General features: G+C 42.2%; 1 protein-coding gene across 7 annotated transcripts in view; it reads left to right on the top strand.

Moving 5' to 3' along the window:
- ppfia1 (PTPRF interacting protein alpha 1) overlaps positions 1 to 10,698 on the top strand; it is a 41,432-nt gene extending 30,734 nt beyond the window's left edge. For 2 of the 7 annotated variants that reach the window (XM_040120883.1, XM_040120971.1), the window contains 12 exons: positions 662 to 786; positions 864 to 1,036; positions 1,169 to 1,262; positions 3,049 to 3,130; positions 3,244 to 3,444; positions 6,797 to 6,972; positions 7,306 to 7,403; positions 7,555 to 7,730; positions 8,127 to 8,195; positions 8,353 to 8,521; positions 8,745 to 8,809; positions 9,041 to 10,698. In XM_040120883.1, the coding sequence (XP_039976817.1) occupies positions 662 to 786; positions 864 to 1,036; positions 1,169 to 1,262; positions 3,049 to 3,130; positions 3,244 to 3,444; positions 6,797 to 6,972; positions 7,306 to 7,403; positions 7,555 to 7,730; positions 8,127 to 8,195; positions 8,353 to 8,521; positions 8,745 to 8,800 (1,419 nt within the window). In that variant the 3' untranslated portion in view covers positions 8,801 to 8,809; positions 9,041 to 10,698. Of the gene's footprint in view, positions 1 to 661; positions 787 to 863; positions 1,037 to 1,168; positions 1,263 to 1,720; positions 1,733 to 3,048; positions 3,131 to 3,243; positions 3,445 to 3,836; positions 3,900 to 4,964; positions 4,992 to 6,796; positions 6,973 to 7,305; positions 7,404 to 7,518; positions 7,731 to 8,126; positions 8,196 to 8,352; positions 8,522 to 8,744; positions 8,810 to 9,040 lie in introns of all 7 variants that reach the window. The other 5 variants (XM_040120574.1, XM_040120647.1, XM_040120822.1 and 2 more) reach the window with 5 other exon arrangements.
- The last annotated feature ends 1,459 nt before the right edge of the window (positions 10,699 to 12,157 follow it).

Consider the following 12,157-nt stretch of genomic DNA (forward strand, 5'->3'; position numbering starts at 1 on the left):
GGTACTTTAATATGCTTTCAGGATTCAATCCATGAATCCTTTTTATTTGTTCCAACTGGAACTTAAGCTAGTTACCGACAAGGATGAGAAAAAAACAAAATTAACTCTATACCAAAAGCTAAAGATTAAAAGGACATAATGCTAGTGCTCTTTTTACACTATTGATTTGGAAAAAGGTCAACAGATTTTTGATGTAACTGATGTTACCTGTTCAAATGTCTTTTCGGGTCAGTCCTGATTCTTTGCATCTACATTTTTGCCTCCACAATAAAGTTGTAATTACTACTTTTATTCACTACTTTTGTTTTGCCACAGTGTTGATCACATTTGTTCTTTGCTTGCAAAACTTCTGCAGTGTTAATTCTTCTAGGTTTGGGGGACAGTGTTTCTGCATCTTATTTGCCTTTGTGAAAATGATAGTACAGTAGCACTTTATATCCCTGCTACATTTATTGTGAGCCATAGTATTGATATACAGCATGTATGGACTGGTCACAGACCACTTGGTGTAGCTTCTTGTAGCATAAAAAATGTATAGCGTAACCTTAATGAAACAGATTTCTATTTAACAGCTGTGTGTGCAGAATACAGTGTGTTGTCTATACAAAGTAAAATCTGGAATGATCCACCTCACTAACATGTCTCTCCCACTGTTATGCAGTCTGCCCAGGATGACAAGGCTACCATCCGATGTGAGACGTCACCCCCCACCACTCCACGCTCCATGCGCCTAAACAGAGATGCAGGGCATGCTGCCAGCCATGAGGACATTAGAGACATTCGAGGGTAAGACCTGCACCTTTCTGTGTACCTGTGCATCTCTCGACTCTCTCCATCTAATCACTTACCCTTTGGTCCCATAGTCTAGCTGGCCTGCAGGACGGCCAGGGTAGTAACCCCAGCAGTAGTAACAGCAGCCAGGACTCCCTCAACAAAGCAGCCAAGAAGAAGAGTATCAAGTCTTCCATTGGGCGCCTCTTTGGAAAGAAGGAGAAGGGCCGACCCAGCATTCCCGGCAAGGACTCCCCCAGCCAAGGTCAGACACTAGGCACAGGGTTTTATTCCTCTACAGCACGTGTTTATGTGTATGTCGTGCCATTCCATCCTACCAGTATTGCTGTTACAGGCCGTATCAAAGCTCTGAACAAGGTGTATATTTATGTCCCAGCTGGCACTCCTGAGGCAGAGAGCTCTCCTAAGGATGGCTTAGGAATGGGGACCCTGGGAGGCCCTGCAGAGAAGAACCGGAAGCTGCAGAAGAAGTAGGTGTCTTCCTAACAGATCCCTGGCCCCGAGTCTCCACAATTAATGTAGACTGAAAATAAAGGTCAGAGATGACAAGATAACACCCTACTGTACAGGATTCATATATTGGAGTACAGTGTTAATAACGCAAATGTCCACGAGTGTTATTGTGGGTTCGGTGCTCCTGCCGCAGCCCAGGGCTGGCTCACGCACTCACTCCCTGCCACCTGGCTCACGCTCACTCCTATCAGCTCATCTTCCTTCCACTCTACAGCCAGTTATTTCCATTGCACTCATCTCCCACAAAGATTTTATGTTTTTTCCTTCATTCTGTTTTGTGAGGCACATTGTCAACATTATATATGTTCTCTTGCTTCCATGTAGCTCTTAAATTAGCACAGTTCATTCTTTCTCTTGATTGTTTTTGCCAACCTCCCTCTTCTTTTTTATCATCCCCTTCTCATTCCATGTGTAGTCCAAAGACAGGGTAAGTTGTTTCATATTGCTTTTGCTTTGCCTTATCTTCTTCCCACACTTGGCTTCAGGTTGACCTCTCCAATAACTGAGGACCCCAAACAACTGTCCCTCTGAATGTCCGATGCCTTTTCCGTGCTGCTCTTTATCCTGCTTTCCACAGAGGAGCTTAACTAACAGGAATGTGTGGGTGTGCTGATTTTTAGCAAGTGACAAATTTTCCTCTCGCAGTTTTCCTATTGGAGCATGGAGTTATGCCCTGCAACTACAGGAAAGATAGTTAACGGGAGAATTCAACCAAGTAGTTGGAATATTGTGATCGTTATTGTCCATAAATTTGACAAAACTCCTATAATACACTTCCCGAGGATCGCTGTGTTGTTGCTAATGTCCTCAGAATTTAATTGAAGCAACAACAAGAACAAGCTTTTTGGACATATCTGTTAATCTTTTTATAACGGCAGATCTGCCAAACAGAGGATGGGCTTGTTTATGATGTGTGTCACACGGGCCCATCTATTGGCCAAGTACAAACGTTTCCTTCATTTTATAGCATCAGTTAAGACTTGTTTCCATGATAGTGAAATGAAATAGCTTTCAAGGAACCTGAGTAAGAGGCTGCCTTCCAACATCCCCAAAAACCTCCTGGCGTTGTCTGCTAATGGCATTGTTGCTTTATGACAAACTGAGAATGTGCATGAAATGACTCTACAATATTTAGAAAGCTATTGCAAAGGTTTCTCTCACCTGAATACTTCCCTCTGTGCATGTTGTATCCCTACAGTTGTAGAGGAATGCATCCATACTAAGTGTACTTTGTAAGTGGACTCTCAAAGCACCGGTTCTGGGAGAAAACTTAACTGACTAACAAAGTGTCTCAGTCCTGACGTCCTGGCTGTTACCCCCAAGTCGTCTCCCAGAGGCTTAACAAATGACCCATCTGGTTGAACCTGGGGAGTCGAGGCTTGAACATGGCAAAGGAGGTTTTGACAAACACCTTTGGTCTTTATAGGCCAGTGTTTTGTTAATTCTTGTAAATATTGACATTCTGTCGAAGGTTTTCCAGATGAGTACGTCTCTGTTTGAGTCTTGCTGGGCTTCAATCTCTTTATTTTCCCTCAAAGTACTGATCTCTGTTTTGAGTGTGCATGTCAGTCGATGTCTTGGGGTTTGTGTACATGTGTATTCAAAAGGTGAATTTGATGGAGTGCTTTTTGGGAGTTTATGACGGGCTCTGTGGATTTGGCTGCGTGGCTTCATATGTATGTGAGTTTCTGGGAAAGTGAACTCTTATCGCATATTAGCTTTAATATATATTTTGTGTCTCAGGCATGAATTACTGGAAGAGGCCCGCAGGCAGGGCCTGCCATTCGCCCAGTGGGACGGACCAACTGTTGTGGTTTGGCTGGAGGTACGGTACAAACACAACTGATCCGAAAACTATATACTGTATAGGTCGAGGTCTATTCGCATTTGTCCAGTTTAACGGATTGCACTGTCTCTCATCTGCCCCTCTCTAACCAGCTGTGGGTGGGCATGCCCGCCTGGTACGTGGCTGCATGCCGTGCCAATGTGAAGAGCGGAGCCATTATGTCAGCGCTGTCGGACACAGAGATCCAAAGGGAGATTGGAATCAGCAACCCGTTGCATCGTCTGAAGCTTCGCCTGGCCATCCAGGAAATTATGTCTCTCACCAGCCCTTCTGCTCCACCCACCTCAAGAACGGTACTTATCACTGGTTTAATATGTCGACCAAAACACACATACAGGATACACTCACGTAGCAGTTTGTCACCTTCATACAGATACTGTTGGGACACTATGTCCTTTTAAAGTCCTGATGATGCCTTTAAGCTCTCTGTCCACATTCTTGTCACCTGTTTGAGCATGACACTGTTATTGCATTAACATTTTAACTACTTATATACTTAACATGTACTAATGGTGGGATTAAAGTAGTTCTGATTTTAGCTTCATTCTTTTGCTAACAATGATAACAGTAAATGAAAGAAGCACTTCTTGATTTTCTCTCCATCCCCATTCTCTGTCTGTCCTTCATCACTCTTCCCTCTTTGCACACGTCTCTCACTTGTGATTGGGGGGTGTCAAATGATCAGACCACAGGAAATGTTTGGGTCACACATGAAGAAATGGAAAGTTTGGCAGCCACACCTCCCACGGTTAGTGTACCCTGACTGGCTCGACACCGGTGGCTTCTTGCATCTCTGGTGACAGTGGAGGCTTGTTCCAAGTTGCCTTCAGGACGGCCAGACCTCACTCGTGACTTGCATATATTAGTATGTGACATGTTATTTTGGTTGATCGCTCCAGTATTAATCCAAAATGTTGCATCACACAATTTCTGGCTTCTTGGAGACTCACAAGGCAACTTGGAACAGGCCCCTACTCTTTCTGCTAGTTTGTGATTCTTCTGTCTTCATAGTTGGTATTAGCAGTTTTCTTGCCTTTTCCATTAGGCCTTATATACTGTATGTGTTTGTCTGCTTTTACATTAGCTAGTGTTTTGTCTGTTTGTGTGTTGGTGGCATATGGTTGATTAAATGACAGCTGCTGCTTAGATTCCCGCAGTTTCTAAGGGTTGTTTTTGTTTTGTTTTGTTTGTCTGTTTTTTGAGGTGTTTGAGACAGCTAGAACAAAAAATATCTAAAATAAAAGAGGCCTTGTTCTGAGCAGTAGATAATCAGCATGAAAGACTCCTTCCCACTGTCACCTTTTGCCTTTTTTTCTTTTTTTTTGTAAAGCAATTTCTGGGACAGCTGCAGTGTATTAGGGTTGAGCAATATGATGATGTCTACTGTGAAAAAAATCTAAAATTGTCTGCTGTCAGAGATTTTGCCACACTGTTTATACCTTGGTAGCTTCTCCTTTTTAACATCTCTTTGTACCATCGTGGGCAGTGTTGCAAATCGGTGAGCTAGTCTGCTTTATTACAATATTGGATTTTTGATTTTTGCTGAAAATTTAGTAAATCATGAAATATAGTTATCAAAATTGAAGGTGACATTTTAGTAATAATCCATAATAGAGAATATCATCCATATTGCTCACTCTTACAATGCTTTTATTTCCTCTTTGACGCTGACCATTAATTTGTCTGGTTTGTTGTTCTGTTACTTTGAATTATATTTTCCACATTAAGCTGCTCTAACCCCGCACTGCTGCCTCACTAACCCCGCGTCTGTCTTTTCTTCTCACCATGCTCACTCTAACCATGTTAACACCAGGAGGATGACGAGGGTAGCTGGGCCCAGGTTTGCACACGTTCCCCAAAAATCCACCTATGCTCGCCTTCGTATTCTGCTATTTTTTTTAACACCATCTTCTACTCAGTGTTTATTTTTTTTTAAAAACATCTCTTATGGGAGATGTCACAGTTTTCCCTCTGTATTTATTTCCAGGTCGTTTAACACTAAGGCTGCTTTCACAATAAGCACGTTCAGTGGTTTGGTCAAAGTGTGCCGTTTTATTTTAGTTTGTTTATACAGGAGGGCCCTTTGAACTTGAATTCCAAGTAATACTAACTGCAGCCAGACACCTGAAGTAGTCTTTAGACAAGACTGTGATGTTGTTCGTTAGTAGCTAGAACATAATCTTAAGCGTCTGTAGAAAATAACCCCAGAACATAAAGTGTTATGCTTTTCTAGGAGACACAACAGCATGAACATCAGTTTAGTTGAAATGCAAGAAAGAGAGGTTAATGATGCAAGTATTAACCCAAGTGTATAAATTAACAATACAAGCTTTTTGAATGTGGTTTAACCCAAACTTATTAACTATAACATAAAAATAGTCGTCCTTTTCAAAAGCCCATCATTTTAAAGAATAGAATAAGACCCCACCTACATCTGGCAAGAGCATGCACTTTAGATTAGAGGACTGGATTCTGGTTGATTCTTCAGAAGCACTGAGGGTCTCATCTCTGGTCCAAACCATCTGCAAAAGTGGCTAGTGACAAAATGAGATAGATTAGTAGAAAAGAGGCTGTATTCCTCAGTATTTTCATGAAACCGCCGCCAGAGAAACTGCAAGTTCTCAAAATGCAATTTTGTTTCCTTTAGCTTCCAGTCAGTCTAATAGTGTATTTTAGAGTTCCAGTTGAACCTTATTTTTTACTCACTGTTGCTGGGCTTTTTAGTCACAACTCAATGGTTTCATCTAGTGGTTGTCTTGCTGCAGTGCAGGGATGATGTTTCAAAAGGAAACCTGCGGTGACTGATTTGTCATCGCAGGTTTAGTCACTTGTGGTTACTTTGCAGTGTGTCAGGTTTCCCGTATGAAAACCACAGTATTAGAGGGGTTGATTAATTGTGACTAAAGTTGGTAAAGACTGTAGGCTCATTAAAACATAGTCTACCTTCAGTCTGACAAGGCATTAGATTAAATTGTGCCTTCAGTGTTGCCTGTTAAAATAAGATTAAGGCCGTAGACCCCTAGCTCAACATGTTAGAGCAGCCTAAACGATTCTTGATGATTAAAAGATTCTTGATAAATTTCCTAAAATTTAAAAAACAAATAAATGAAGAAATACTTATGTACTAAATGATTTTAATTGGAAATCGATCGTTCTTATTAAGCCCCTCTAGCAGACAGAATGCTTTATTTTTATCTTAATATTTATTGTATATTCACATTGCAAATTTGCTATAGAACTGTCTACATATAGGCTAATAGAGACACATCTTTGCAAAAGTATCTGCCTTTTAAAATCATGAATCAACAGTCCCATTAGGATTTCTGAGATTGCCACTAAAGTTTAGGTCATGGTTGATCACTGACAGACATTCAGCAGGTCTGCTTAGAAGGCATCTCTACTTTTCATTTTCTAGTGTTATAATCCATTATGAAGTCATAATCCTTTTTTTTATTATACAGACAAATCAAGTTAACAAGTTAAAAGTTTTTACGTCAAAAAAATGTTACAAGCTCTTGTACAAAAATGACATATCATTTTCGATATTCTGGAGTAGTGATTAGTTTCTTAAATATAAACAACACTTTCCATCTTTTGAACACACTCTCACCAGCCCTTGTTAAGCCCTCTCTTTTCTGACCGTAGACATTGGCATATGGCGACATGAACCACGAGTGGATTGGTAACGAGTGGCTGCCTAGCCTGGGTTTGCCGCAGTACCGTTCCTACTTCATGGAGTCCCTGGTCGACGCCCGCATGCTCGACCACCTGACCAAGAAGGACCTTAGGGGACAGCTCAAAATGGTGGATAGCTTCCACAGGTAAAACACATCGAAGGTTGACGCTTGTGTTGTTTTATCTTTTTATTATTCTTAGCAAATGCCCTGAAGAGGCTGAAATCAACAGTGAAATGAACCCACATAACAAGTGCTGTCTGTGTATCCAAAACTTGACACTGCTTATTCCTCCGTGCCATTGAGCTGCTTTTACTGTCCAAAAACCGTTAAACATGTAACGGGACAATGTTGATAATTGGCAAGTACTACTGTGAGAGCCAGAGAGTACATCAGTGTAAGTAGAGCAGTTTTGCCGTGATTGCAACTACTAGGGACCTAAATAAATAATAAAGAAGCGTGTGTGTGTCCCTGCAATAGGAACAGTTTTCAGTGTGGAGTGATGTGTCTGAGGAGGCTCAACTATGACAGGAAGGAGCTGGAGAGGAGGAGAGAGGAGTCTCAGCCGGAGCTTAAAGGTACACACCCTGCTGATATGTCAGACTCAGTCATGATTCCCACCCTTTGAGTTATTCATCCCTTTAAATGACACTATAAGACACAATGTTATCATACGTCTTGTGTGAATTACAGCTAAGCTGGATTTCGGCCACTGTCCCGTTCTTTCAGACGTGCTGGTGTGGAGTAATGAGCGCGTGATCAGCTGGGTTCAGGCCATCGGACTGAAAGAGTACAGTGGCAACCTTTACGAGAGTGGAGTCCACGGAGCACTGCTCGCCCTGGACGAAACCTTCGATCACAACACCATGGCCCTACTGTTGCAGATCCCCACGCAGAACACACAGGTACACACACACACACACACACACACACACTGAATATCTAGACTGTTGGTCAGGGTTTCATCAACTTAATACCATCTTTAGCCACCATAGCGCCAGGGCTCTGGGGATGGCAGTGTTGGTCCGTTAGTTGGTCATTAGCTCCCCCACTCTGGTCCAAACTGAAATATCTAAACAGTTATTGAATGGATCGCTTTGAAAAAAGATCCTGTGAATAACTATCACAGACAGGCTAATAACCCAAACAGAGAGGTCAGAGCGAGGGTCCCGTGGTGAACCGTGGGATCCCGTGGTTATCTCCTGTAAACGGGTTTAGTCTCTAGTATTCATTTAGAGTTAAATGGATCATTTGAGTTCACGGCAGTCTGCGCCTTCCCTCCTCTTGTCTCTCTTTTCTAGGCCAGAGCAACGCTTGAGCGTGAATACAACAGTCTGCTGTCCATTGGCACAGACAGAAGAATGGAAGAGGTGACAGACAGAGACACACACACACACACACACACACACACGCCAACACAGTGACAGGAAGCAAGTGAGAAATTATGTGTGAAAGTAATTTCCCCTCTTTTTCACACCTCTCTCGATCTCTCCGTCGTCCTCTTTCTCTACATTGCCTTTCTTCAAGGATGACGACAAGAACTTCCGCCGAGCTCCCTCATGGAGAAAGAAGTTCAGGCCCAAAGACATGAGGGGGGCGTCCTTGGGTGCGTCGGACACGCTGCCCGCCAACTTCCGAGTGACCAGTAGCAGTGCGGCGTCTCCCTCCACGCAGCCAAAGAGGAGCCCGATGGACGGTAAGCAGAGGAGGGCGTGCCAGGAGTGTGTGCGTGTGTGTGTGTAATGTGCCCTGTCAATGCTGCTACTTACTCAAATAGAACTTCTCCCATGGGCAGTTTAGCCCCAATTCCTCGCGTGCTCTGAGTTCTTCTTGAATGGCTTTGCCGCTTTGCCGTTTGTTTATGATGCTGTGACTAACGGCACGTCTTTGCATGTGATTTTGCCTACATGGAAACACAGGAAGTCAGTCTATACAGAGGCTGGACACGGCCACAGTCAGGACCTACTCTTGTTAACACACAACGGTAAGTTCCCACGCGACAACTGTAACTTTGAAATAAGCCAAGCGCGTGTGCACTCAGAGCATACAGTATGGCCATTTCCTCACTGCAGAACTGGTTCTCGGCTCTAATGACGCACGTTTTACGCCTCTCCTCTCTTTCCTTTTGTTTCTCTCCCACCTTCCCCCACTCATTCCATGGCTTCTGTCCTGCTTCCCTTCTTGTGTCCGTTCATCTCTCTCGTCCCCTTCTCAGTTTATCCTCATTATTTCTATAGGTAACCGCTGGTCAGAGGATGAGGGGGAATTCCCCGCGTTCAAGACCAGAATGATGAACTGAAATCACTTGCAAGGACACTGAAAAGATGTTTATGTTCATCACAGAAAAAGACCTTACTCACCAATCTCAGTATCCCTAGAGGAAATGTTCTAGATTTATCTACATTTGTTATATTTATGTAAACCAATGGGACATTTAATTGATTTTAGAATTACTATGTAATCCTTTTTTGCCTCTATTCCCTTAATCAACCCACTTTTTAAAAAGAATAAACATTTCTCCACTGTGCCCATATTAAGCTCAGCTCTCAGATGTATGTAACTGAATGTTTCAATTGTCTGGAGTTTGTATATTTCTACCGACAGACATTTTATCTAATCTTTTTTATAATCCTGATTCTATTGACCAGATGTATGTTTTCTTCCTCTTTAATTTGAATTCTAATCATTGAATTTATGCTTAAGTGACTTTGATATGTGATATAACTTAATTCATATCCTTTTCCCCTTTTTAACTGTTGTAATTTTTGTAGCTTATTACCTGTGATTTTGTGTAAATGCAGCTCTTAGGTCAATGGATGTGCAAATATCAGACAAATCGCTGGAGTTGTCAGACTGTTTCACAAACTGCTCGACACTGTGAGACGTCCATCACCTTTAAAATAACTGCTGGCAAGCCAGGTGATGGTGACAACAGATATCATGTGAAACACACACAGTATATTTTCCTTTTCTCTTACTTATTTTCCATATCTGCGATACCAAAATGAAACTCTTGAATTTAAGAATTAAAGCCATATAACAGTAGCGGGAAAAAAACAAACAAACAAACAAAAAAAAAAAAAAAAAACCCCAGAGGGCTACTTTCGGATGCAAGTGAAAACAGAATTCCAGGTTCTCTCTAGTTGACCTTGCATGCGAGAAACTACTCCACTTATCCCCACCCGACCCACACCCTGTTTATCCCTTTAACAAAAACAAACCTTCCTCACCTCTGGAGCAACACACGGGCTCGCCCGTACAGGAGGACTTCAAGCGTACAGATGAGTCGAAAGTGTGGAAACTCCCTCGATGGACCAACTTCACTGAGGCCTCAGTCGATCTCCGCTCTGACTAGATAACCCTGAAGGCGGCGCGATCCACCCACAAACCTTTTTTAAAAACACTTTGTACGAAGATTTCATATCGAGCCTTATTGTTTCTTAACTCCTCTGTCGTATATGTTCTTATTTATTACTCATCCACGTTGTGTTTGGTCAGTTACACCCTCAGAGCTAAAGCCCCAGTTTGTTCCTCTGAATGTGGCAGTGCTCCTCGTGTCTAAGTTTGTCCTGTCTACTTTCACAACACAGGTTCCACCATTAGTTTTCATGGTGAACGAGAAGGAACCGAAGAGTTTTCTTTCTTTCCTTTCACACTACATTTAGTTACAGCTTCACGTAGAAATGCCCGTTTTCTGTTTGTGATGTAGTCATGTAGGCACAATGCAAATCATGTTGCTGTTGTTTTTATTCCTGCTCTTCCCATTCATTGAATTTTCTGATCTTGTAACAATGATGTACAGTCTGAGTACTTATAAACTATTTTTATCACAGTATTATTTATTGCTTACTTTCAATAAAATACTGAAACTTATTTTCCACTGCAGATTAAAAAGACTGACGCTTCTCTTTCCAGGAAGAATCAGTGTCGTGTCCGTTGGCTTCCTCAGGCAGCCGACTTTGACAAAAACTGGAGTGGAGAAAATAGAAAAGGTCCCTGTCGAGAATGAGAGCGCATTGTCCTCTGCAAAGGACATTTTTACAGAGAAGAAAGTGGCTCGATGCATAAAAACTCTTGCCTGGTGAGTCTTTCATGATTCACGGGACTCGGGTTGCCGTTATAATGCCACCCAGTCGTTTTCGCTTGTGGCAGTGCCTCACCTGTCTCAGCTTTCAGGCAGCCCGCGGTGACGAGTGGGCACTGTTTGGTGGAAAGGTCAGTAAGGCCTTGTTTTACGCTTCCGTCATTTCTGAGTAACTTCCCAGAACGTTCCTGGAAAGAACTGTTTAATTTGCTGCTAATTAGAGGGAAGGGAGATTGTGTTCAGTCTGTGCGCTTAAGATAAATGAATTCCCGTTAACTGCTGAAGTCGGTGCATGGCAGGTCAGGGTGTCCACAGGCAAACAAATAAACATGAAGAAAAAAAGTCCAATAACAAATGAATATATACATGAATTTAAATTGACCCGTACTTTGTAGAAAATTCCTCTTTTCCTTATAATTAGTATCAAATCACAATGTTCTTTCCAGGAAAGTATCCTAGGAAATTACAGGACCTGTAAAAGAATTGATTTCACTCCCTTTGTTGTTTTCACAACACTGAATCAAAGAAGATTTTTTTTTTTTTTTCAACAGAAAAAGATTCTTTAATGTCAAAGTAAAAACGAGGTGATCCCAACTGCCGTCAGACACAAGTCCTCCAATAAAGTTCTAATCATTTCTTAGTTTTATTTATTTATCTATCAATCATGGGTCTGTGCCCAGAGCACTAAAGGTACTCCCATGTGGAGTAGATGATCTGATTAGATTCTGCTGTGCCTCTGCATAAATATTAATAGTAAGGTAAACTTTATTTAAAAAAAACTTTGTTGGCTTTCTTGAGGATAAACTACGAGCACTGTGATGGTGTCATGGGAGGACACAAGTCAATCCGACTGCCTCTCGCTCATTGTGGCATGATTTAAATCAATGTAGTAGACAATATATGAGAGTTACTTCATTTTCATTATTGATTAATCCGCTGATTATGTTCTCAATCAATCGTTTGGTCTGCAAACTGTCAGAAAAGAGTGAAATGTGGCCTTCAGCGTCCCGGAGTCCAGGGTGGACGTCTTCAAATGTCTCGCCTCGTCCGACCAGCTGTCCGAACCCCAAGGATTTTCAGTTCACCGAGATATTAAAACAGAGAAGGTCGGAAACATCTTCCCGTACCAGAGGCTGTAGACGGGAATTTTAGCCTTGAAAATGACTCCTCGAGTTCATTATTGCGAAGAAACAGCGGAGTCGTTAAGCTGCGGTTGCGGAGGGAGGGAGGGGTCGAAGGACGACGACG

The sequence above is a fragment of the Xiphias gladius genome, chromosome 1, assembly GCF_016859285.1.
Source record: "Xiphias gladius isolate SHS-SW01 ecotype Sanya breed wild chromosome 1, ASM1685928v1, whole genome shotgun sequence".
NCBI lineage: Eukaryota > Metazoa > Chordata > Actinopteri > Istiophoriformes > Xiphiidae > Xiphias > Xiphias gladius.